The sequence below is a fragment of the Phascolarctos cinereus genome, unplaced genomic scaffold, assembly GCF_003287225.1.
Source record: "Phascolarctos cinereus isolate Bilbo 61053 unplaced genomic scaffold, phaCin_HiC Scaffold_4;HRSCAF=312, whole genome shotgun sequence".
Lineage (NCBI taxonomy): Eukaryota > Metazoa > Chordata > Mammalia > Diprotodontia > Phascolarctidae > Phascolarctos > Phascolarctos cinereus.
Window position 1 is genome coordinate 594,872,026 of NW_027555847.1, and position 25,517 is coordinate 594,897,542.

At 37.3% G+C, this 25,517-nt stretch overlaps 1 protein-coding gene across 3 annotated transcripts in view; it reads left to right on the plus strand.

Moving 5' to 3' along the window:
* The window catches only part of GRHL2 (grainyhead like transcription factor 2), a 237,252-nt gene that overhangs the window by 42,860 nt on the left and 168,875 nt on the right, over positions 1-25,517 (plus strand). For all 3 annotated transcript variants that reach the window (XM_020969479.2, XM_020969495.2, XM_020969486.2), the window contains exon 2: positions 14,586-14,781. In XM_020969479.2, coding sequence (XP_020825138.2) covers positions 14,586-14,781 — 196 coding nt within the window. The remainder of the gene's footprint in view (positions 1-14,585; positions 14,782-25,517) is intronic.

Sequence of the window (25,517 nt, forward strand, 5' to 3'; positions counted from 1 at the left end):
CAGTCATGTCCAACTCTTTGTGACCCCATTTGGGGTTTTGTTGGCAAAGATACTGGAATGGTTTACCATTTCCTTCTCCACCTCATTTTCGACATGAGGAAACTGAGGTAAATAGAGTTTAGGGACTTGTCTAGGTTCATGCAGCTAGTAAGTATTTGAGGCCAGATCTGAACTTAGGAAAATGGGTCTTCTGACTCCAGGCTTAGCACTCTATTCATTGTACCACCTAGCTGATTTGGTTTGCTGGAGTATAAAGAGAATGGAATAGGCAGAGAGAATGGAGGCAGAGACAGGGGGTCAGGGGAAGAAGGAGAAGGTGAAAAAAAATAGATGAGAACCAGATTTGAGAAACTTAGAAAAAGGAAACAATGTTTTGGTGGGTCAGTGAGTCAGAAATCATTTAATAAATGCCTACTATGTGCCAGGCACTGAAATAAGGGCTGAGGATACAAAGAAAGGCAAAACCAAAGCCTCTATCCTTAAGAAACTCACATTCTAACAGGGAAAAAAATATGCAAACAAATATATACATATATATGTGTGTGTGTGTATACACATATATATATAATGAAAAGTAACTTCAGAAGTAAGGCATTGTGGGAGTACAGTGGGGAGGAGGATGATAACTGGGAAAGACTTTTTGTAGAAGGTAGATTTGAGCTGAGTCTTGAAGGAAGCCAGGAGGTGGGGATGAAGAAGACATGCATTCCAGGTGTGGGGAACAGCCAATGAAAAATCATGGAATAAGGAGAGGGAGTAGAAATGGTTCTTGTTCTTTGTGCTCAAAGACTACCAAAATGACCACCATGTTGGGGTTGAGGTATGCTGTGTCTGACTGTGCTGATCAGACCAATATGAGCTCGGAAGGCTGTACCACCAGTCTGGCACAAATAGTCTATCTGGAGTGGAAATGTCTGTAATTGGAGTAGAAATAGCAAGAAAGCTAATATGATTGGATCATAAAATATGTGTCAGGGAGTAATGTGTAAGAAGATTGGAAAGGTAGGAAGGGACCAGGTTATGTTGGGCTTTAAAAGTCAAACAGGATTTTGTATTGGATCTTGGAGGTAATAGGGAGCCACTGGAGTTTACTGAATGGCCGTAAGTATGCGTGATCTTCACGTTAAGAAGACCATTTTGGCAGCTAAATGCAGGATGGACTGGAATGGGGAGAGACCTGAGGAAGAGAGGACCATCAGAAGGCTATTGCAAGTGTCCAGTCTAAAGGGATGAGAACCTGCACTGGGATGTTGTGAAGGGAGGGAGGGGGATGTATAGGAGAGATGATGTGAAGGGAGAAACAAGAAGACTAGGCATGAGATTTTATTTGTAGAGGGAACCCAGGTGAGGAGTGAAGGATGACCCTGAGGTCATAGTCCTGAGTGACTGGGAAGAGAGCAGTGCCCTTGAGAGACCAGGGAAGTGGCAAGGAGGTGCAGTTGGACTTTGTAGTCTCCCCTGTTCTTACTGCCCTGAATTTTAAAATTTTACTGAAGAACCTTTAGAACTTCCTATATATTTTATAAATAACTGTCAAGTTTTATATTTATTTATTTATTTGTTTGTTTGTTTATTTATTTAGGCAATTGGGGTTAAGTGACTTGCCCAGTGTCACACAGCTAGTAAGTGTGAAGTGTTTGGTCTGAGTCCGGATTTGAACTCAGGTCCTCCTGACTTCAGGGCGGTGCTCTATCCACTGTGCCACCTAGCTGCCCCCATTCATTGTCTAGTTTTAAAAATTCCATTTTCCTAGTTCAGCACTGTACCATCACTCTTTCTAACATTCCATACAAATCACTGCATTTGAGGTAGTTCTCAGAACCAGATATTCTCATGCCATTTTTCCCCATCAAAACATTACCATTCTTTTCTATTTTGATTTTCATTGAACAACAACAACAATAATAGTAATAACTAGCATTTATAGCACTTTAAGGTTTGTAAATCACTTTACAAATATTTTTTTTGTCCTCACAACAACCCTGGGAAGTAGGTGCTATTATTATTCCTATTTTACAGATGACAAAACTGAAGGTAAAGGAAGTTAAGTGAATTATTCAGGGTCATACAGCCAGTAAATGTAGGAGTCAGGATTTGAACTCACATCTTCCTATCTCCAAGCCCATCATTCTATCCCTTGAACCACTTAGCTGCCTTTTTATTACCATATGTAGAGCACAAGCTATAGGCCCTGGGAGAGATAAAATGTTTAGGTTAGAAATAGTTTCTGCTCCCATGAAACCATCATGAAATGTACAGTTTATGAGCTGCAACATATACACAGAAAAGTCAAAGTAATGAAATTACATGAATCCATTAGAGAGTTGTCAAATAAAGTACTAGGTGAGCTTTGAGGAAAAAATTGTTGTTGTTGTTGTTGTTGTTGTTATTTTTGCCAATGTGGAACTGAGAAGGAAGTAACATTTCAATTAAGTTTCAAGGGATGGAGAAGAATTTAAGAAAGAGGAGAAGGGAAGGAAGTCATTCGAAACTTTGTGAGGAAAGGTATAAACATCAGAAGAGCATAGATTGTTTTCAGTATACAGAATAGTCTAGTTTGTCTGGAGCATGGAATGTATGGAGAGAAATTATATAAAAACACTGGATAGCACTGATTTTTTTCATGAAAAAGCTTTCCAATTTTATATAATTGAAATGATCTTTTATTCTGTCCTACACACTGCTTCCAAAGTAATTTTCCTTAACTGTATGACTTCCCTACTTAACCAACTATGATTGATTCCTGTTGCTTCTAGAATAAAATATGAACTCCTATGTTTAGTTTTTAAAGCCCTAAAAGAACCTGGCCCCAACCTGTCTTTCCAGGCCCACTGGATATTCCTTTTCTTCTATACTATGGGATACAGCCTAACTAGTCTTCTTTCTGTTCTTCATACACAACATTCCATCTGCAGTCTCCGTGTCTTTGCTTAGGTGGTCCCTCATGCCTGGTATGTACTCACTCCTTACCTCTGCCTCACAGAATTCTTCTCTTTTAAGTTTCAGCCTAATTATCATCTGCATGAAGTCATTCTTGATTCCCCAATTGCTAGTGTCCTCCTTCCCTGATTACCTAGCATTTAACTCATACATATATGTATTATTTACTTGTGTTTATTCCATTTATGTTTATGCTGTATAGATTTTTGCATGTACTTGTCTCCCTCATTAGAATATAAGATCATTGCCATTCAGGAGCATTTCATTCTTTCTACTTTTATCTCTAGTACCAAGCACAATGCCTGACACATTGCAGGCATTTTAACAAATATTTGTTTATTATTGATTAGGATCATTCTTTTGGTTAAGAACCCTCTAGCCATAAGTGTGAACCATTCCTAACCTAAATATCTTCTAATATTTTAATGATGTGGCCTTTTATATTAAGATCTAGTATTTGTGTGTTTGTGTGTGTGTGTGTGTGTGTGTGTGTTAGATACTCTATGCCCTTGGTTCTAATTTCTGTCAAACTGTGTTCTAGTTTTCCAAGCAATTCTTGCCAAAATGAAGTCTTTTGTCCATTAATAAGTGTTCTTGGGTGATTTTGTTTATTTCTGTTTATTATACATATAGTCTTTTCCATTGATCTTTTTGTTTTGTTTTGAATGAGTGCCAAATATTTGGATCTGCTATTGCTATGCTTTCTTCATTTGTATTTTTCTTGCTATTTCCCTTTCAAGTCCAGCCCTTTTAGCATTCCAAATGAATTTTGTTTTTGTTTTTTTCTGTTTATACAAAGTACTCTTTATATAATTTGACCTGTGCAACACTAAATTTGTAAATTAACATAGGTAATACGTTCACTTTAACATATTGGTACAGCCTAATCATTAATAAAATATTTCTCCCATTATTTGTCTCTATTTCTGTAAAAAATATTTTGTAGTTATAGTTGTATAAACCTTGCATGTATCTTAGTTGATTAGCTCCTTGACATTTTATAGTTATTTTGGATGAAATTTCTTCTACTATTGTTTCTTCCTGGTTTTTGTTAATAACATATAGATAGGTTGATGATTTTGGGGATTTATTTTGTATCCTGATATGATTCTAATGCAATTACTTGTCCTATTTAGTCTCTTTGCTGATTATCTGGGATATATATCATGTCATCTACAAGGAGGAATAATTTTATCCTTTACTTGCCATTATTTATACTTTTAATTTTGTTCTCTTCATTAGCAATTCTAGTACTATATCAGATAATGGTGAGGAGAGGAGGCTTCCTTATTTTATCCTTTTTTGTGATAGCAAAGCATCTAGTGTTTGTCAACTGCAAATAACGTTAGCTCATTGTTTTTAATATGTGTTTTTGATCCTCTTAAGGAAGGGCCTTTCCGTTCTTAAGCTTTCTAGAGGGTTTTTTAAGTGGTACAATGGATAGAATACTAGGCTTAGAATCAGAAAGATGAGTCTTCCTGAGTTAAAATCTGGCCTGAGACACTTACTAGCTGTGTGACCCTGCACAAGAGATTTAACCTCAGTTTCCTCATCTGTAAAATGAGCTGGAGAAGGCAGTATCTTTGCCAAAAAAACCCCAATAGGGTCATGAACAGTTAGGCATGACTGAACAACATATTTATGCTTTTTAGAGGATTTTTAATATAAATTAAGGCTGTGTTTTTTCAAAGGCTTTTTTCTACATCTCCTAAAACAGTCATGTAATTTTTGTTATGTTTGTTGTTTATGTGATTCCTTATGATAATCGTTTTCCTGGTGTTGAGCCATCCTTGAATAACCAGTGTGAATACAAATTGATGGTAGTGAATTATTTTCTGGATATCTTTCTGTAGTGTCCTTTTTTTCTTTAAATTTTTTAAAAAAAGTTTGCATCTATATTCATTAGTGACATTATTCTGTAGTCTTTTTTCTCTGCTTTGCCCTCCATGGTTTCTTTATCAATACATATCTGTCTCATAAAGAATTTGTTAGAATGCGTTCTAACTATTAATGAGAATAATTTTTGTAGCATAGGGATTAATTGTACTCTAAACACAGGAGGTGGATTCACTTATAAATAGTCTCTTGTGATGTTCTTTATTTGGGCCAGGTGACTTGAACTCCTCTGGGCAGTTAAGTACTTCCTTACTATCTTCTTACTTCCTTGGGTATCAACTCCTTATTAGGCATTTTTTTATTATTATTTTCAGGACAAGCATTCTCCTTGTTATAAAAAATAGAACAAAAGGCAATTGATTCTGCTTTCTCTTTCTTATTTGTTAAAATCATCCTATCAACCCAAAGTAGCGTTTACATCTTTTCTTTGATTCTGCTTTTCACTAACATATCAAGATTACCAACAAATAATACCCCCTCTTTGTTATTCTTGGTATTCTTTTTTTTTTTAGTGAGGCAATTGGGGTTAAGTGACTTGCCCAGGGTCACACAGGTAGTGAGTGTTATGTGTCTGAGGCCAGATTTGAACTCAGGTCCTCCTGACTCCAGGGCTGGTGCTCTATCCACTGTGCCACCTAGCTGCCCCTATTCTTCAGAAACTTTACTTCATCCTTAGCTTTAGCATTTCTGTTGTTATTCTTACAGGGCCATGATAAGATTTTGTGTTCATCTTCTGTTACCTTTCCTTATTTTTATTGTTCATTTACTGTATTATTTCTATTGTTTTGTTGTTCAGTCATTTTCACTTGTGTGCAACTCTTCATTACTCCACTTGGGATTTTGCTGGCAAAGATACTGAAGTGGTTTGTCATTTCCTTCTGCAGCTCATTTTACAGATGGGAAACTGAGGCAAACAGTTAAGTGACTTGCCCAGGGTCACATGGTTAGTAAATGTCGGGGGCTGGATTTCAACTCAAGAAGATGGATATTCCTGACTCCAGCCCTGGTACTCTATCCACTGCACTATATATCATTAAAAAAAAATCTAAGTTGGTGAGCTCCTAGCATCTAAATCTGTCTCTTTAACCTATAATTTTCTGTGCAATGAAATTGTTTCTTTTTGTGTCTTTAGAATTCCCATCCCTCTTGGATTGTCTTCCCCTATAGAATGTTAGAGTATAGTGTTCTACCCATCCCATTCCCTGAGCACTCTGAAATCTCCTCTCTATAAGAGGAGGTGTGTGTCAGATGATGCCTAACTTTCTTTTCTTTGATCACAAAATCCCAAGATTCCCATTATTTTTACCCTGGCATTTCTAACCCTTGGTAAGAATCAGATCCTGAAGAGAACTTTGATTTGCTTATTCTCTATCTTTTGAAGGATGAACTTATCTTTAAGAACCTATTACTAACTCTGCTTTTGGCAGAGAGAATTCTACCAAGTGTCCAGATCATTGAAGTCTCTGTCATTACTGTTTCATGCCTTCATGCTGGGTTTGTGTTTTATTTCTAAACTTGTTGTCTAGTTCTTTTTTCTGTCCAGGTGGCCTATAATATGCACTTAACATTTGTGTTTTTTCCTCTGTTGGACTATACTCAAATGTTTAACACAATTTCTTCTCCCCACCTTTATTTCCTGAATTTCCTCATTTTCATAACATGATGCTATTTAGCCTTCCATTTTATGTAGCTGTTTCTGTTATATAAAGTATACCTTTCTAGATCTATATTCCAGATCCAGATTATGGATCTTATCTCACCAAATAGCATCCAATACTTTATGAAATTAAATGTTCCTGCTTTATAATTACTTTGCTTATTATGTGTACTTTGGACATTTGTGTGTAGACATCTGAGATCATGGACTTGATGGCTGGCTCTTTTCTTGGATATTTGTCTCCTGTGCAATTCTGTATTCCTCTCCTGCTATTTTTCTTTGTGCATTGTATCTATTCTTAATGGCATCTAGCTTGGATATACATGAGTAGTTTTCTTTCTCCTTCCTTTTTGAGTTTAAAGCTTTTTAAATAATTGCTAACATTTATATAGTACTTTACGGTTTGCAAAGTACTTGAAATATATTATTTCCTTTGATTCTCCCAAACAGCTCTGTGAGGTAAGTGCTATCATTGTGTCCCTTTTCACAAATGTTCATAGTGAAGTGGAGGGAGATTTAGTAACTTGCTCAAAGTCATACAAAGCTGCCAAATGTCAGAGGTGGAATTTGAACTCGAGTTCTTCCTGTCTCTCAAACTGGCACTCTATCTATTGCACCACCTGGCTGGCTGCCTAATTTCAATTAGATGTGTAAGATTCCAGGCAAATATATTCTTATTAGCCTTTTTAGGGGCACTCTAGTTCTAGTAAATAGACTGTCATTTCTAGATTTTATGCTATGGTCCAGAAATGGAAATCCTATTCTCAGACAACATCTATTCTTAACAAATTGTTCACTCCCCAGTAGATGATAATAAGAACAGAGAGAGTAGAATATAAATGAATACAAATTGATGGATGTGCGTCAGAGCCTATTTAGGGTTTCTGGTTGAGGAATAGTTGGGAAGCAGCAGTGAGGGTCAAAGAGTATACTAATCACTCTTCTCTGACCCTGAGATTCAGTGGTTGGAGGATAAGAGTGGAGAGTAAAGGAAGAGTGTTCCATCAGAGAAAACTTTGTTAATCATTATCTGGACTTTGTTGCCATGCTTCAGGTGCCTTTTCCTTTGTCCATACAGTTCCCTTCTCTAATTGGTGAGTTCTTCCCCAAATCTCCATCTTGAGGAACTCCTCACACCAGCCACCATTCATTCTCTGGTCTTTACCACTGTGCACTGTATCCCACCCCATTTAAGCTCCCTTTTATGTGTTACGTTTCTCTATTAGGATGCCCGTCAATTGAGGAATGGATGAACAAGTTGTGGCATGTGATTGTGATGGAATACTACTGTGCTATAAGAAATGATGAGCTTGGTGATCTTTGAAAAAGATAGACTTGCACAAAACAGTGAAGAATGAAATGAGCAGAACCAAGAGAATGTTGTATACAGTAACAGCAATATTGTTTTAAGAACGACTTTGAGTGAATCACTCATTTTTGTCCATTATAAGTACTCACGTTAACTACAAAGGCCATAGGAAGGAAGATCCTATCTGGATCCAGAGACAAAATTGATAAACAGAAGTATGTATAGAATGATTTTACACACACACACACACACACACACACACACACATACATATATATATACACACATACACATATATATATATATATGTATATATGTACACATACACATATATACATACATATTTGTGTCTAGCAGGGGAGGAGAGAGAGAAAAAAAGCAAAAAAGGAAATTCACATGATAACTTTATTATATATTTAAAAGGAATAGCAAATTGTACATAATAGATTTGCAGTTTCATATATAGTCATTTTTTCTATTATCCTGTTATAGAAATCCTTGTTTTTTCCATAAATTAAAAATAAAATGAATAAAATTTTAAAAAGCAAATAAAGAATGAAAAAAAGAATGTAAGGTCTTTGAGGATAGGGATTGTCACACTATTTGTTTGTATTTCTGTCCCCAGCACCAAGTACAGGGCCTAGCCATGTGGTGAATAGGTGCTTAAGAGACGCTTGTTGACTCAACTTGACTAAAGAAGGTTCTAGGAGATAAAGTGTCCTTAGTAGAGAAGAGGGAGTGAAGGGGGAGGAAAAGCAGGAGTTCAAATGGGCTAGTAGATGGAGGGAAACCAGGAGGGAGTAGAAGAAGAATATTTAGAACATGAGTGATCATTTAAGAGGAAGTAGTACTTGCAACTAAAGCAAGGGAACTCAATGACACAGATTGAAAAACCATTACAGCGAGAAATAGATTGTGGAGGCACGCTCTGTGAGCAAAACACCTTTCTTCCTGTTGAGTCTCAGAGACCTGCTTCCAAGGAAGTCACATAGTTTCTAACTTGTACCAGGACCACAGATAAGCTGCTAAAGTCTTGGAGGAGGCAATTCCCGGCCTTTCCATGTGGGAATTCTCATAGCACTTCCTTGCACATTTTCCACATAAGAATGTGACCAAATGATGCACTGACAATAACAGGGCCAAATGAAGAAAATGTCTTGTCTGGAATGTCATTTTGCTCATGTTGGTATTTTTCATCAACCAAAAGCTTAAAAGATGCTGTGCCATTTCTTGATGCTTTACCAGCTTCCTAAGAGAGCATTAGCTTAGAGATCACTACATTTTAAAAGGGCCAAACAACTTTGAAGAAGAAGAAGAAGAAGAAGAAGAAGAAGAAGAAGAAGAAGAAGAAGAAGAAGAAGAAGAAGAAGAAAGAAGGAGAGCTCTTTACAAAACCATTTGTGATTCAGAAGTTCTTTAATAGTTGATAGTCACATAGATAGGTCAAGAAAAGTGTCCCATGTGCCTGTCATGTGAACTATATTGCTAACAAGTGTTCCTGAAATACAATGTGCTATTGTTCTTTTTCGGTTCCATTTCACTGAACAAATAAAAACAGCAAGAGGGATAGGAGTGCCAATGGACTTTCCATCTAGATCTGTGTTTTATTTGGTGGTAGCTGAAATTTCAGGGCTAGGAAATTGTGCATTGTTATGAGACCCCATTCCCTGTGATGGTATCTAAATCAACATCCATTTGACCAAAAGAGAAATCCTTGTCTGTCTATCCTTATGGAAAAAAAATATCTCAATTGTTCATCTCCACTTCCCACAAACCTGTGTTGCCCAGTTGGCCAATATTAGTGATAAATTCCTCTTACCTCACACTGTGTAAATATAAAGTACCTGGATGCCCCAATTATTCTTTATTCACCACTTCCCTGATGCACTTAACCTGTGGCTTATATATAATTGAGCAACAGTAGAAATCCATTGTAATCCTCTAGTGCTGGAGGATAAGGAACTACTTCATAGGCTTACAGGAACTAGAAGAGATTAAATGCAGTAAGATTCTATTATATGCACAGGTCTGATTTTTTTTAATGAGTCAAATTGGGATCATTACATATACATAGTGATTTATAACACCCATCTTGTAAAACCTCCTCCACCAAATCAGATCCTTTGCACTTCTAGATGATATCCAGTTTAAAAAGGAAGCAAAAAGCTAGAATATAACCAGGTCCACAAACAGACTAAAAACCTGTTCACATAAAAAACCCATCTCATTCCATCTGCTCCCAATCATTATATTTTTTTTCCAATATTTTCTTTTTTTAATTTTTTTTAATTTTTTAATTTATTTATTTATTTAATTTTTTAAATACAAATTTATTTATTTTTAGCTTTCAACATTCACTTCCACAAGTTTTTGAATTCCAAATTTATACCCCATCTCCCCCCTCCTCCCACCCCAAGATGGCATGCATTCTGAATATCCCTTCCCCTAGTCTGTCCTCTCTTCTATCTCTCTCCCTTCTCTTATCCCCTTCCCCTTCTTTTCCTGTAGGCAGGATAGACTTCTGTACCCCATTTCCTGTATTTCTTATTTCCCAGTAGCATGTGAAAACATTTTTTTTAAACATATGTTTTTAAAACTTTAGGTTTCAAATTTTCTCTCTTCCTCCCTCCCCACCCACCCTCATTGAAAAGGCAAGCAACTCAATATAGGTTGTACATGTGCAGTTATGCAAAACACTTCCATAGTAGACATGTTGTGAAAAACTAACTCTATTTCCCTTAATCCTATCCTGCCCTCCCATTTATTCTATTCTTTCTTTTGATCCTGTCCCTCCTCAGAAGTATTTGTTTCTGATTACCCTTTCCCAATCTGCCCTCCTCTCTATCATCCCCCTGCTCTCTTGTCCCCTTCTCCCCCTATTTTCCTGTAGGGTAAGACAGATTTCCATACCCAATTGAATGTGTATGTTATTCCCTCCTTAAGCCAAATCCTATGAGAATAAGATTCACTCATTTCTCACCTTCCCCCGTTTCCCCTCCACTGTAAGAGACTTTTCTGTTTTTTTTTGTGATAATTTACCCCATTCTACCTCTCCCTTTCTTCTTCTCTGAGTATAATCCTCTCTCATCCCTTTATTCTCCAGATATGACCCCTTAATCTTCAACTCACCCTGTGCCCTCTATCTATCTATCTACATATGCATACATATAATTTTTTTCCTCCAACTACCCTAATACTGACAAAGGTCTCATGAGTTATAAATATCATCTTTCCATGATAGAATGTAAACAGTTCGATCTTAATATGTCTCTTATGATTTCTCTTTCCTGTTTACCTCTTCATGTTCCACTGAGTCCTGTATTTGAAAGTCAAATTTTCTATTCAGCTCTGGTCTTTTCATCAAGAATGCTTGAAAGTCCTCTATTTCACTGAATGACCATTTTTTCCCCTGAAGGATTATACTCAGTTTTGCTGGGTAGGTGATTCTTGGTTGTAATCCTATCTCCTTTGCCCTCCTGAATATTATATTCCATGCCCTGTGGTCCTTTAATGTAGAAGCTGCTAAATCTTGTGTTATCCTGATTGTGTTTCCACAGTACTTGAACTGTTTCCTTCTGGCAGCTTGTAATATTTTCTCCTTGACCTGGGAACTCTGGAATTTGGCTATAATATTCCTAGGAGTTTTCCTTTGGGGATCTCTTTCAGGAGGAGATCTGTGGATTCTTTCAATTTCTATTTTGCCCTCTGGTTCTATATTCAGGGCAGTTTTCCTTGATAATTTCTTGAAAGATGATGTCTAGGCTCTTTTTTTGATCATGGCTTTCAGATAGTCCAATAATTTTTAAATTCTCTCTCCTGGATCTATTTTCCAGGTCAGTTGTTTTTCCAATGAGATATTTCACATTGTTTTCTAATTTTTCATTCTTTTGGATTTGTTCTACTGTGTCTTGATTTCTCATAAAGTCACTCTTCCAATTGCTCTATTCTAATTTTTAAGGAAGTATTTTCTTCAGTAAGCTTTTGGACTTCCTTTTCCATTTGGCCAATTTTCTTTTTAGGGCATTTTCTCCTCATTGGCTTTTTGGACTCTTTTGCCATTTGGGTTAGGCTATTTTTTAAGGTGTTATTTTCTTCAGTATTTTTTTGGGTCTCCTTTAGCAAGCTGTTGACTTGTTTTTCATGATTTTCTTGCATCACTCTCAGTTTTTCCTCTACTTCCCTTACTTGCTTCTCAAAATCCCTTTTGAGCTCTTCCAAGGCCTGGGACTGATTCATATTTTTCTTGGAGGCTTTGGATGTAGGAGCTTTGACTTTGTTGTCTTCTTCTGGTTGTATATTTTGATCTTCTTTTCACCAAAGTAAGATCTATAGTCTGACTCTTTTTGCTGCTTGCTCATGATCCCAGCCAATTACTTGAGTTTTAAACTCTTTGTTAAGGTAAGGGTCTGCTTCCAATGTGGAGAATGTACTGTCCCAAGCTTCAGGGGTTTGTGTAGCTGTTTTCAGAGATACTTGTAGGGACCTGTAAATTTTCAGTTCTTCCAAGGTGGTATGATAAGGGGGAGGTGTTTACTCCTTTCCTGGCCTGTGACCACAAGTATTCCTTTCTGTCCTGTAACTGTGAGGAGGGTTCCTCTCCACAGCCACTCCAAGCTCCACCATGCCAGCGTTCCTCCTCACCCCAGCACTGCCCCAGAACTGTGACCCAGATCCAAACACGGCAAAGCAAGAGATTCCTGCCTCAGCACTGGCAAAGAGATCCCTGCAGTCCCTCTCTGATCAGCCACTGGATTTCCCCTCAGTCTAAGGGCCGAAGCTCGGGAAGCAGCTGCCCCCCCAGGGCCACGCTCTTGGGGAATGGAGCTGAAACCCCGCCTTCCTCTCTGACCACCAACAGAAACAGACTTTTCCCACTGACCTTCTAAGTTGTCTTTGGCATTGGTGGATTGAGGAGTCTGGAAACCTCCACAGCCGCCCACGATTCAGTCCTCTGAGGCCTGCTCCAGGTTTGCTGTGGCCTGCGTGCCCGTACCGCCCTGCGCTGCACTCCCAGCCCGGCGCAATACACCTTTCTGATCAATCATCCAGGTTGTCTTGGGCTGGAAATTTGTTTCACTCTGTCTTTTTGAGGGTTCTGCTGCTTCAGAATTTGTTTAGAGCCATTTTTTATGAATATTTGGAGGGGTTTGGAGGAGAGCTCAAGCAAGTCACTGCTTTCACTCTGCCATCTTCCCTGTCATTATATTTAATGTATTTCTAAGCATTTGCAAAATGGTTTTATTTTGTATAAATCAAAAGACTTGAGTTGGTCCACCATTTATTACAGATTTCTAGTCTAAATCAGACTAGATACGAACCCTGCTTCCAATGAAGGCTTTATTTAACAAATGGACAAGTCAAACATTGATTAAGCTCTATTATGTACAGGCATGGGTACTAAAAACTGGAGATACAAAAGCCAAAATAGGCCTTGCATTCAGAGAACTCAGAGTCCAAGGAGGGAGACAACATATAAGACTATGTTCAAAGAAGATAGATACAGGATAATTGGGGTAGTCTCAGGGAGGGCACTAAGATTAAGGGGAATGAACAAATGCTTCTTACAGAAGATCAGATTTTAGCTGACACTTGAAGGAAGTCAGGGATGTTACATATAACAATGAATATTTTAAAAACTCAGGTAAAATAAAGTTAAATGAAATCTGCTCTTTTACATAGTTACACTGATATTTTTTAAATAATGGAGATTGATGAAACAAAAAATCTAGGTTTGGTTGTCTGCATAAATGATATATTTAACCATTTTTGGAGGGGCATATGAACTTATGCTGCTGGGTTTTTGGGTTTTTTTTGCTTTTTGGTGAGGTAATTGGGGGTTAAGTGACTTGCTCAGGGTCACACAGCTAGTAAGTGTCGAGTGTCTGAGTTCAAATTTGAACTCAGATCCTCCTGACTCCAAGGACAGAGCCATATCCACTGCACCACCTAGCTGCCCCACTTATGCTGCTTTCAAAATTTTGTTGATATTGCTTAAGCAGTTTTAAAAAGGCAAGCCATTTGCTTTTTTTAAAAAAAGTTTTTATTCTTTTTTGTTTGTTTTGATGTTACTCAAATTTTCTCCTTATTTCCTGCTCTTCTTCTCTCTGGGAGCAATCCCTTATAATGAAGATACATACATACATGCATACATACTTACATACATAAATAACATATGTGTATATATGCATATGTATATGTGTGTATACACATACATACATACACATATACACATACACATACATACATACACACACACACACATATATTTTCTTACTGGGCACAATGATACAAGCCTGTAATCTATGCTACTGGGAAATGACGAGGCTGGTAGATCCATTGAACTAAGAAGTTCTGAGCTCAAGTAGGGCTAAAGCTGACGGGGTGTCCATGTTAAGTGCTAAATTCAGCACCAATATGATGAGCCCCTTGGTATGGAGGGCCATCAGATTGCCTCTGGAAGAACAAACTGGCACAGCTTGTAAGAACAGAGCAGATCAAAGCTTCTACACTGGTTAGCATTGTAACTGACTCATAGGTGGCCACTGTACTTCCAATCTTTGTGAGATAGAGAGAACCAGTAAATTAATCAGTCAATAAAGCTCCTCCTGTTCTTTTTTTTTTAATCAATGGCAACTGTGAGTTTTATGTTGTGTAATTTTCCCATTCCGTGATAATAGAGGAAGGATAACTATGCATTCAATGAGACGTATGAAGCCTAGTATGAAAAACAAACAAACAAAAACTTCTCCAATGAATGATGATTACATGCTTTATGTTTTACAGTAATAAACGACTCGTTGCTTTAGTGCCGATGCCAAATGACACACCATTCCATGCCCGCCGGGCTTACACCAGTGAGGATGAAGCCTGGAAATCCTACCTTGAAAATCCCCTGACTGCTGCAACCAAGGCGATGATGAGTATCAATGGAGATGAAGACAGTGCTGCTGCTTTGGGCTTACTGTATGATTATTACAAGGTAGACAACTTATTCCTTACTACCCAATTTGCTTCTAGGTTGTTTTTTTTTTTATTACAATAAAGATTACACTTGCCTTTTCTCTGCTGCTTCCTTGAGTGCCCATCACTCTGGGCTTAACCTCATATCTTAGAGCTATAAGCTCTATTTTCTTTCTTTCTTTCTTTCTTTCTTTCTTTCTTTCTTTCTTTCTTTCTTTCTTTCTTTCTTTCTTTCTTTCTTTCTTTCTTTCTTTCTTTCTTTCAGTTAAGTGATTTGCACAGGGTCACACAACTAGAAAGTATCTGAGGCTGGATCTGAAGTCAGGTCCTGCTGAATCTAGGGGCTGGTGCTCTATCCACTGTGCCACCTAGCTGCCCTTGTAAGCTCTATTTTCAAGATTTTGCCATGGAGCAATGATGTCCAACTCTGATTTTGTGAAATTGCAAGGTATGTGGGCGGCATGGTTACAGCAGAAAGAGTACTGGTTCTGGAGACAAAGAACTCCACCTTTGATATTTTTTGTCTATTTGACTTTGGGGAAGGCCCTTAACTTTCTTGGGATTCAGTTTCTCTCTTTTTAAAAAAGAGGTGCTTAAGGGTAGCTAGGTGGCACAGTGGATAGAGCTTCAGTCTTACAGTCAGAAGGACCTGAGTTCAAATGTGACCCCAGGCACTTGACACTTACTAGCTGTTTGACTCTGGGCAAATCACTTAACCCAGATTGCCTCACTAAAAAACAAAACAAAACAAAAAAACGTGCTTAGAAGAAAGCCTCTGAAGTCCAGCCTTAGGTCCATGTTCTATGGTATCTTTAGTCGTTTTAGAAAGCTCTCACAACAAAGATGTAGTTACCTTTAATTTTTTTGAAATCACCTCTCATAAATACACCATACAGCACGTTTAGGAGAGGAGGAGGGTGTGTTATAAAGTAAATAAGCAAGGATAGATTGTATAAACCACAAAAAGCAACATCTGACACAGTTACAGAGTCCTAGAGCTGGAAGCTACAATGAGACCCTTTTAGTCCAAATCCTGCATTTTACAAATGAGCAAACTGAGGCATAGAAGAGTTAAGCAACTGGCACTTTCTTATAGAGAAGAGAAGTATTAACACATCTAAAAAGTTTTTATAGGGGGTCCAAGGAAGAGAACTGAGTGGTAGGAGATATCCTACAGGCATTGCTTGAAGTAACTTTGGTTTGATCTTGGATCTGTAGAAGTAGAATGTAACTGGTTTTACATTGTTAGTTTGGCTGGATATATCACTTAAAAAAGATAACATGGCTAATTAGGTTATAGTTCCTTCATGGAATCATGATGAGCTTTAGAGACCAGAAGAACCACAGCCACTTGAACCCAACTGTCTCCCCAACCCACATCAATAACACTCATGTTGCTTTCTGCATGGCCAATGGTTGCCACTGCAATATCTTATCCAAGCCTACTATGTAACCCATGCTCCAAAATTATGCTAACTCTTCTTCTCTCCCCACTCTGCATATTTTCATTTCCTTCCCAGGGGCTGAGCTCAGCAATATGTTACAGGGAAAGTAACGTGATCAAAATAAGTTCAACAAAGGCGTGGAATACGGTTTATGGCCCCATTGTAAAACTGCATTTTAGAAGAGAAGCTTATTAACACCCTCCTCCACCACTACCAAAAAAAATGTCTGGGGAAGACATTTTTGAATAAAGGATCTTTTGGTGTCCATTTCATGCTCTAGTTTCCCCCCTACCCCACCAAAAAAAATTGAGGTCAATATCTTTCCACCTTACTACTAAAAGTTTGTAATAGACCCTTGGTATAGCTAGTCAGGAATTTATGTTATGAGTATATCAAAGTTATAAATAGAATTTAATACAAAATTCTGTTCTAGAATGTAGGTTATATTTTCTGAAAGACGTCATCTCTTCCATATTGAATAGACAGTATTTGGGAACATTCTTGAAATATAAAAAAATGATTTGGGGGTATAGTCTTTTTTCCCCTTGTTGAATGAAGGGGCTAAATAAATAAAGAAAATGACAATACTTTAACTAGTCTTGGTGCAGAAGAACAGTTGATAGCAGTTTAGCCTGCTTTTTGTGTCAGAGTATTTATTGTCATTTGAAGCTTTGTAGAAACTAAGTGGAATATAATTCACATATGTACTTTATACTAAGATATAAGCCAGGGACGGGGAACCTGCAGCCTCAAGGCCCCATGTGGTCCTCTAAGTCCTCAAGTGAGGCCCTTTGACCAAATCCAAACCTTTTGTATTTAAAGGGCCTCACTTGAGGACCTAGAGAGCCACACGTGGCCTTGAGGCTGCAGGTTCCCCATCCCAGTTACAATCTCTTCAGTAGTTTTTTTTCCCTGCTTTCTTCTATATTCCTCAATGACCTACATTTCATTGATTCTTCTTCTTCCTTCTCTTTTTTCTCTTCCATTTTCTTCTCCTCTTTTTCTACCTCTTTCTCTTTTCTTCTTCTTTTCCTCCTCCTTCTTCTTATTCTCTTTCTCTTCCTTCATCATCTCCTCCTCCTTCTTTCCTTTATGAAAACGGTTATCTCAGCATCATTCACAGCTCCTTAATTAATAAATCCTCAAACCTTCTTGGCCCTTCGGCAGCAGTTGGCACTGTGAAACCACCTTCCTCAGTCTTCTCTGTGATTCTGTTCCCAGAGGATCTCACAACTGAAAGGAATTCCATGCCCCATTCGATCCAACCCATTCCTGAACTAGAATCCTTCTATAACATTCTTGACACGTGGTTATCCAACTTTTGCTTGAAGAGCTCTAGTAAGAACAAATTCCAAAATTACCCATTTCCCTTTTGGATAATTCTGTTTTTCTTACAATAAACCTAAATCTGACTCTTGGAAAATTCCACCCATTGGTCCTAGTTCCAGAAAATGTCTAACCCTCTTCTATGTGACATTAAAGATATTTATCGAAACCCTCTCACGTTTTCTCTTTTCTGGGCTAAACACCCCTAGGTCAAGTCTAGGCAATGTGTATTTATTTAGTGCCTATTGTATGTGAGGGGCTGAGCATACAAATAGAAAAGCAATGCCTGGCACCACAGAATTTACATTATATTGATATAATATACATTATATTATGTTATATAGATACAACATGTAAAATGATAAGTTAATACGTAATAACTTCAGGAGGGAGAGAACTCTCACAAGAATGGAAATCCAAAAAGACTTTCCATAGGAGATGGTGCCAAATTTTGAAGAAAGCAGTATAAGAGAAGGGGTATTGTACTCCATCCATTGGGGGAATCACCTGTACAAAGGTACCAAAGTGGCAGAAATAGCAGATATAGCATTTTTAATATATTAGCTCATTAAAGGTTCATACAAACTTGTGAGGTTGGTTCTCTAGGTATTATCAGTATCCCTATTTTATAGATGAAGAAACTGAGGCTGAGAATTTGAGTGACAGTCATTTCATAGGCAGGATTCAAGTCCAGGTCTTTTTTTAATGGTTTTATTGATTTCTTTGTTTTTACATGACTTAGATTTTCCCCTGTATCACTCCTAGCTCTACCCAGAAAGCCATCTTTATAACAAAGAATTCAAAAAAAAAAAAGAAAAGAAAAATGGAAGAATAAAAAAAAAGATTCAGCTAAACCAATCCAATGTATTGAAAAAAATCTGACATTAAATTTGACACAAGTGGGAGCCTCTCTTCCCATTACTTTTCTTTGCATGTAAAGAAATGGTAGGAGATAGCTTCTTATATCAATTCTTTTGGGCTAAGCTTGTGCTTTGTAATTTTGCAGCATTTTTTTTACTGTTTTGTGTTTATTCTTTCCATTTACATTGTTGCAGTCATTGTATATATTGTTTTGTTGGCTCTGCTTCCATTTTTACCAGTTAATACAAGCCTGTGAGCATAGATTTTTGTTTGTACAAAAACTTTTCAATTTCATGTAATCAAAATTATCTTTTATCTTTTGTAATTACCTCTATCCCTTGTTTGGTTAAGAATTCATCTCTAACCTATAGCTGTGAAAATATATGACTTGCTTCTCTGCTATTGTGTATGTGTTTGTGTGCATGCGTATTATATTTTCTAATATTCAGGATGCATGTACCCATTTTGAATTTATTGTGAAATATGAAATAAGTTATTGGTCTATGCCAAGAGTGGGGGGCCTGCATCCTCAAGGCCACATGTGACCCTTTAGGTCCTCAAGTGAAGCCCTTTGGCTGAATCCAAACTTCACAGAACAAATCCCCTTAATAAAAGGATTTGTTTTGTAAAACTTGGACTCAGCCAAAAGGCTGCACCCAAGGACCTAGAAGGCCATATGTTGCCTTGAGGCCACAGGTTCCCCACCCCTGGTCAAAGCCTTATTTTTGCCAGACGGCTTTCCTAGCAGACCAAATAGGGAGCTCTTTTCTAAATAATTTATGTTATTAAACATTGGGTTATTTAGTTTCATTAGTTCTGATCTTTCCTTATCTTATTTGTCCCATTGATCTACTTTTCTATTTATGAATCGATACCAAATGGTACCAAGTCTTCTTAACTCTCAAATACAGCACCCTTTCTAATACACCAGGAACAGTAAATAGGACAGTTGGTTACAACACTGAATGCATGAAAGAGAATAATATGAGATATGTCCAGAGAGGTGGGCTGAAGCCATATTGTAAAACTTTAAATGACAAATGGAGGAATTTGTATTTTATCCTAGAGTCAGTGGGGAGCCGCTGAAGCTAAAGAGGGACATGTCAGACCTATGAATTAAGCAGATGTGTGGAGGATGGACTTTTTAAGGGAGAGAGATTAGATCCAGGGAGACCTATTAAGAGACTATTGCAATAAGTTCAGGTGAAAGGAGATGAGGGCTGGATCAAGGTTGATTGTCACGTGAGTGAAGACTAGGGAACAGAGAGAAGGTATAACGTTAAGTATAGAATCAACAAGATTTTGATAATCTGGCAATTGATTATTCTTTTAACCTCTCATGTTTATCCTCCTGAGACTATCTGCCATTTCCCTGACAGCTACTTCAATTATTGTCTCATGCAGATGAATCCCCAATGTATATAGCCATTTATTATCTTATCTAATCCCCTGTTCCACATTTCTAACCTCCTTTTGGATATCTGTACCTGGATATTGGTATATCAATCTGAACATCTCCCAAACAGAACCCATCATCTTCCCCCCTCCCCAAATATGAACCATCCCAGTTTTCCTTATTTTCCCTTTGAATTCTTCCTTAAGGATCAGGAAGTTTGTTTTGCATGGTTATTCCCTTTTTGATATTTTCCTTCTTAACCCTCATCTCCTTCCTATCCCTATTTGTTTCCCTGTTGAGTTCAATGTACTTCTACACCAAACTTGAGATACATGTTCAATCCTCTTCTCTCCATTTTGGAGAAGAATGAAGCTCATCTGGTGCCCATTCATCCCTCCCCTTTCCTTCATTGTTGTATACTCTTCTTCTCATTTACCTCAATTATAAGAAATGGCAGGTATTGCCTCCTCCCTTTCATCCTGAAGATACCACTATCCTTCTAATCAGAAGATCCTATCTGTATATGTTGCTCAGGAGCTAGGAAAATACAGCCCAGAGAAGACATGACCTTTGTATCTAAGTTTTTGAAGGGATGTGGAAGAGAGATTAAACTTGTTTTACTTGGCCTCAGAGGAAGAACTAGAGCAATGGGTAGAAATTATAAGGAGACAAATTTAGGCTTATAGTAAGGAAAAACTTCCCAACAATCAGAATAAATGAGAGAAATAGAAGGCAGAGTCCCAGTAAATTTGCCCTTGCCAGACTTCATCTGCAGTATTGTGTTTAGTTATGGGTATATAACTTGAATATACAGATATACACAAAGCTGTGTTGGTAAATGTTTAACAAGCAGCTCTCTGAATAAAATGTGTATATAATACACTTTTAAATTGAATCTGCATCAACATTTTCTCCATCATGTTCTTAAGTCTAGACAATCAGCAAACCAATGAATCAAGCTCTGATTTGTAATGCTTGTAATGCAGTTTCTGAGATGTAAATGGTGACATTGAAAGTTTAACAATCAGCTCTTGAGAGCCAATTTGATCTAGTTCCAGCACATTTTTGTTTATGTAACATAGTTTGAGAAGGACATTAATGAGCTAGAAGGTGTATGCAGAGGGCAAAAAGAAAGAATGGTAAAAGGCTTTGAATCCATGTCTTCTGAGGATAAGTATGAGGAGCTGGGTACGTTTTCCCCGGAGAAGAGAAGTTTCAGAGTGGACATGATGGTTACCAAAGTACTGTATTTGAAGGGCTGTCCAGTAGAAGAAAGATGACATCTTTTCTCTTTGGTTATGCAGGAGAGATCCAAGAGTAATGGGTGGAAGAGAACCATTTAGACTGGATGTCAGGAAAAACTTACATACAGTTAGAGCTATCTAAAAGTGGAACGGTGTGCCTAGAGAGGTGGTGGGCTCTCCTTCCCTGGAGGCTGGACAACTACTTGTCAAGTGCATTATGGAGTGGGTTCCTTTTGTTTATGGATTGAACTAGATGGACTCAGGGGTCCCTTCCAACTATTCACTTCTGGGATTCAGTGACTCTTCGAAGTCATTTAATCCCTCCGAGCCTCAGCTTCTTCATCTGTGAATGAAGGGGTTGGACCAGATGACCTCTATCATGTTTACTTTCTACTTCTAAATCCTATGAATAAACTAAAAAGAGAACTTTGGCCGCTGCATTTTTAAAGTAGAAGCAGTCTTACTATACCTCTGTTTACAGAGTTAAAGAGGATGTACAACTTAATTATGTCTGAAAAGAGAATGCATGTATAGAGGTATGTTCAGTCATTTTTCATTTGTGTCCTACCCTACATGGCCTCATTTGGGGTTTTCTTGGCGGAGATATTAGAGCAGTTTGCCATTTCTTTCTCCAGCTCATTTTACAGATGAGGAAATTGAGGCAAACAGGGTTTAGTGACTTCCTCAGGGTCATTTAGCCAGGCCCAGTTCTCTACTGTGTCACCTAGCTGCCCCCTGAGAAAAGAAATGACTCCTCAAAATGATGATTTGAGAATAGTCTTAAGGAATGATGCCAATTCATCCTATGAATCCTTGAGTTTTTGCCAGGGAAAAGAACAGATTGTTTATCTAAACTGGAAATGATCATAAAGCACTTAACTTTCAGTTCAGACAGAAACAATAAATCCTTGAAAGACACAGGAGAACATTATGTACCAACTTAATAAATTTCCACATATTAATTCACTGTCATGTATTTTGCTTTTTTTTTTGGTTAGCATTGACTTTTATACATACCTTCTCTCTCTAATTATTCACATGAAATATTTTAGGTTTCTTTGAAATACAGGCAAAGAAAAGCTGTAAATTAACTTATTAATTTATTTTTAAATTAATTTTTTTCAATCAGAAGAAATTTTTTCGCTTCTACTCTCCCTGCCTCCCCAATTGAGAAATAAAGAAAAACGAAACCCTGTTACAAACATATGTAATCAAGCAAAACAAAATTTTACACTAGCCATGGCCTTTAAAAAAATATCACTTTTAGAACTCTGAGTGAGTTTTTAACCTCTCTATCAGGAGGTGGGTAGGATGTTTCATCTGAGTTCTCTGGAGTCATGTTTGTTCACACTAATCAGAGTTTCTAAGTCTTTCAAAATAGTTTGACTTTACACTATTATTGTCTTTGAATTATTCTCCTGGTTCTCACCTTACTCTGCATCAATTCAAAGAAGTCTTCCCAGTTTCTTTGAAACCGTCCCCCTCATAATTTCTTATGGCACAATAGTATTCCAAAATCTTTATATACCATACTTTATTCAGCTGTTCCCCAAATTGATGGGCATTCCATCTGTATTCCAATTCTTTGCCACCTTAAAAAGAGCTATAAATATTTTTGTGCATCCTTGGAGTGTCTTTGCTTAGGTTTAATCCCTCTCTTAATATACTCCCCTCCTTTCCCCTCTTTCTCCTACCTCGTTCTCTTTTCTTCCCTTTCCCTCATGTTTCTCTGTTGAGTAAAATGGGTTTCTGTGCCTGATTCTCTGTGTGTGGGTGTGTTCTTAACTAGTTCAGATGAGAATGAGGTTCAAGTGTCTGCTGCTTCTTCAACCCTTTACTACTTTTTTGTATAGACCTTTGCTTGTATACTCCAATTATGTGAGATAATTTTCCCCAACCTTCTTTTTCCTTCTTTCCTCCTTAGTGTACTCCTCTCCCCCCCACTTTTCCCATTCTTTTAAAAAAGATAACCAAGATATAACAACTTCTTTCTAATTAGGTTCCTTCTATGACCTCTAGTGATTATAGTGTTCAGAATAGTCACATATATTGTCTCATATTAGAATATAATAAGTTTATCCTGTTTTATTCCTTTATGATTGTCCTTTCATATTTATCTTTTTTTTCCCTCTTAACTCCTGTGTTGTACTTCAAAGTTTCTACTTAGATTTGGTCTGTTCATCAGGAATACTTGTAAGTCTTTAGCCTTTATATTTACAGCCAGATTTGTTTTAATTCTTCACTGAGCCATCTGATCTTCTAGGAAGGAAAAGAAATTGCCATCCTGCCATATATTAAATAGAAAAGGTTGTGCATGGATCAGATGATTTATAGCTCGAAGTAACCTTGGAGGTCACCTACTATAAGTCATTTTACAGATGAGGATATTGATGACCAGATGAAGAAGTAATTTGCCCAAGGTCACAGAATCAGAGAATTTAAGAACTGGCAGGGATCTCAGAGGCCATCTAGTATAACCCAAATCTGAAAAATAATCTTTTCTTACAATTGACTCCAAAAATCAATTCTCTATCCATCACACTACAAAGTCTTGTAAGATAAGAGATTAGTGTGCATTTAATATTAAAAATATACTCATCTAATATTAAAAATATTTAACTTTTTATAGTAAAAACAACATATCTTTAATATTAAGAGTAATAATGTTTATGTTAAATATAAAACATACTAATATACTCATTATAAAATGTAATTACAATAAAAGCCAAATTTAAACAAAAACTTTTTTTCCAGACTTTGCACCAGCCCTGTACTTTTATTAATATAGGAAACTCCCAATGAGGAAACTTCATATACTACATATCTGCTTACATAGGCTGATATCTGCAATTTATAATCTTAGAGTGTTGCTTGGGGGTACTGGGAGAGGTCAAGTGCCCAAGGTCATACAAGACAGTGTATGTCACAGGTGAGACTTGGATCCCAGACTGCCTTCTCCAGTGCCAGGCCAACTATCCAAAGGAAATGACTAGTTACTATGTTTAAAGATGCTGCTTTGAGGAAAAAAATTTAAAAGAATAAATACTTTACACAGTAAATATACCTTATCCCTTAACTTTTCCGATTTGGGTGCATTTCAATTCTCATATTTGTCTATTTTTTTTTGCTTGTTTTTCTTGAGGCAATTAGGGTTAAGTGACTTGCCCAAGGTCACATAGCTATTAAGTGTCTGAGGCTGGATTTGAACTAAAATCTTCCTGACTTCAGGGCCTGTGCCACCTAGCTGCCCCCATATTTCTCTTATTTAGAATAATTCTTTATATCTGTTTTCTCCCTCAGATTGTATATAACTCTGGGCCTCAGACTGAATCAGTTTCTGATCTCCCATAACTTCCCACTCTTCTCTTGGCTAGGACTTTCTCCCTGCTCAAGTTAATGAAAGAGAAAGAGATAGTTTTTCTTTCCAGTGTGCTCTCAGTCAGGTAAAGTTTTTTGTTTCCTTTCTATGAGATGGAAGAAGAAAAAGAAATGTAAAGCATCCTTCCCCTTCTTTTTCTAAAGAATTCTCATTGAAGTCTTTTGTGTTCTTTTACCTAAGTTATTTCAATAGAACCATTCCTCCTTCACTCCCTCCCCCCACTGTGAACTGTTCCTTGGAACAAGGGAAAACAGCTGAACAAAGCCAAAAGCAACCCACCTGCAACATTCTGCCTCTAGAATCTCCCACACCCTATCAACCAACCAATTAACCAATCAATAAGCAATCAATAAACATTTATTAAGTGCCTACTATGTGTCAGGTGCTAGATTTACAAGTACAAAGAATGAAGCAGTCTCTTCTCCCAGTGAGCTTACATTCTAATGTGGGTCACAACAAGTATGTATATAAATAGTTAAATACAAGGTAGTTTGGGAAGGAGGGAGAGCACTAGCATTTGGCGGATCAGGAAAGGTTTCATGTAGAAAAGGAGGGATGTGTGTATGTCAGACTTTGTTGTCCAAAACAAAGATTGTTCATTGAAATGAATCGATATCACTCCACTTTTGCTCAAGGCCCCTCTGCCCCTTTGACTAGATCCAATACTCAGAAGAATTTTTTTTCCCTTTGACTAGATCCAGTAATTAGAAGAATTTTTTTCCCCTTGACTAGATCCAATAATCAGAAAAAAAAATTTTCCCTTTCACTAGATCTGATAATCAGAAGGATTTTTTTTTCTTCTTTGGATGAACTTAATATCATTTCCCCTGCTCAGACTCTACAGAAACAGGATAATAGAGTCATCGAGTGTTAGAGTTAGTAGGGACATAGGAGATCATCTAGTTCATCTTCTATGTCTCCAACCCCTGTCTCCATTCTACAGATAGGAACATTGGATCCATAGAGGTTAAGGAATTTGCCTGAGCTTACACTGCCAATTCATAAAACAGAAAAAGCTGTTAGTTCCTGATTCTTGGTTCAGTCTTTCTATTACATTTTTTTTTAGTTTCTTTAGCTTGAATCTACGTGCCCTGTTAATTTGTT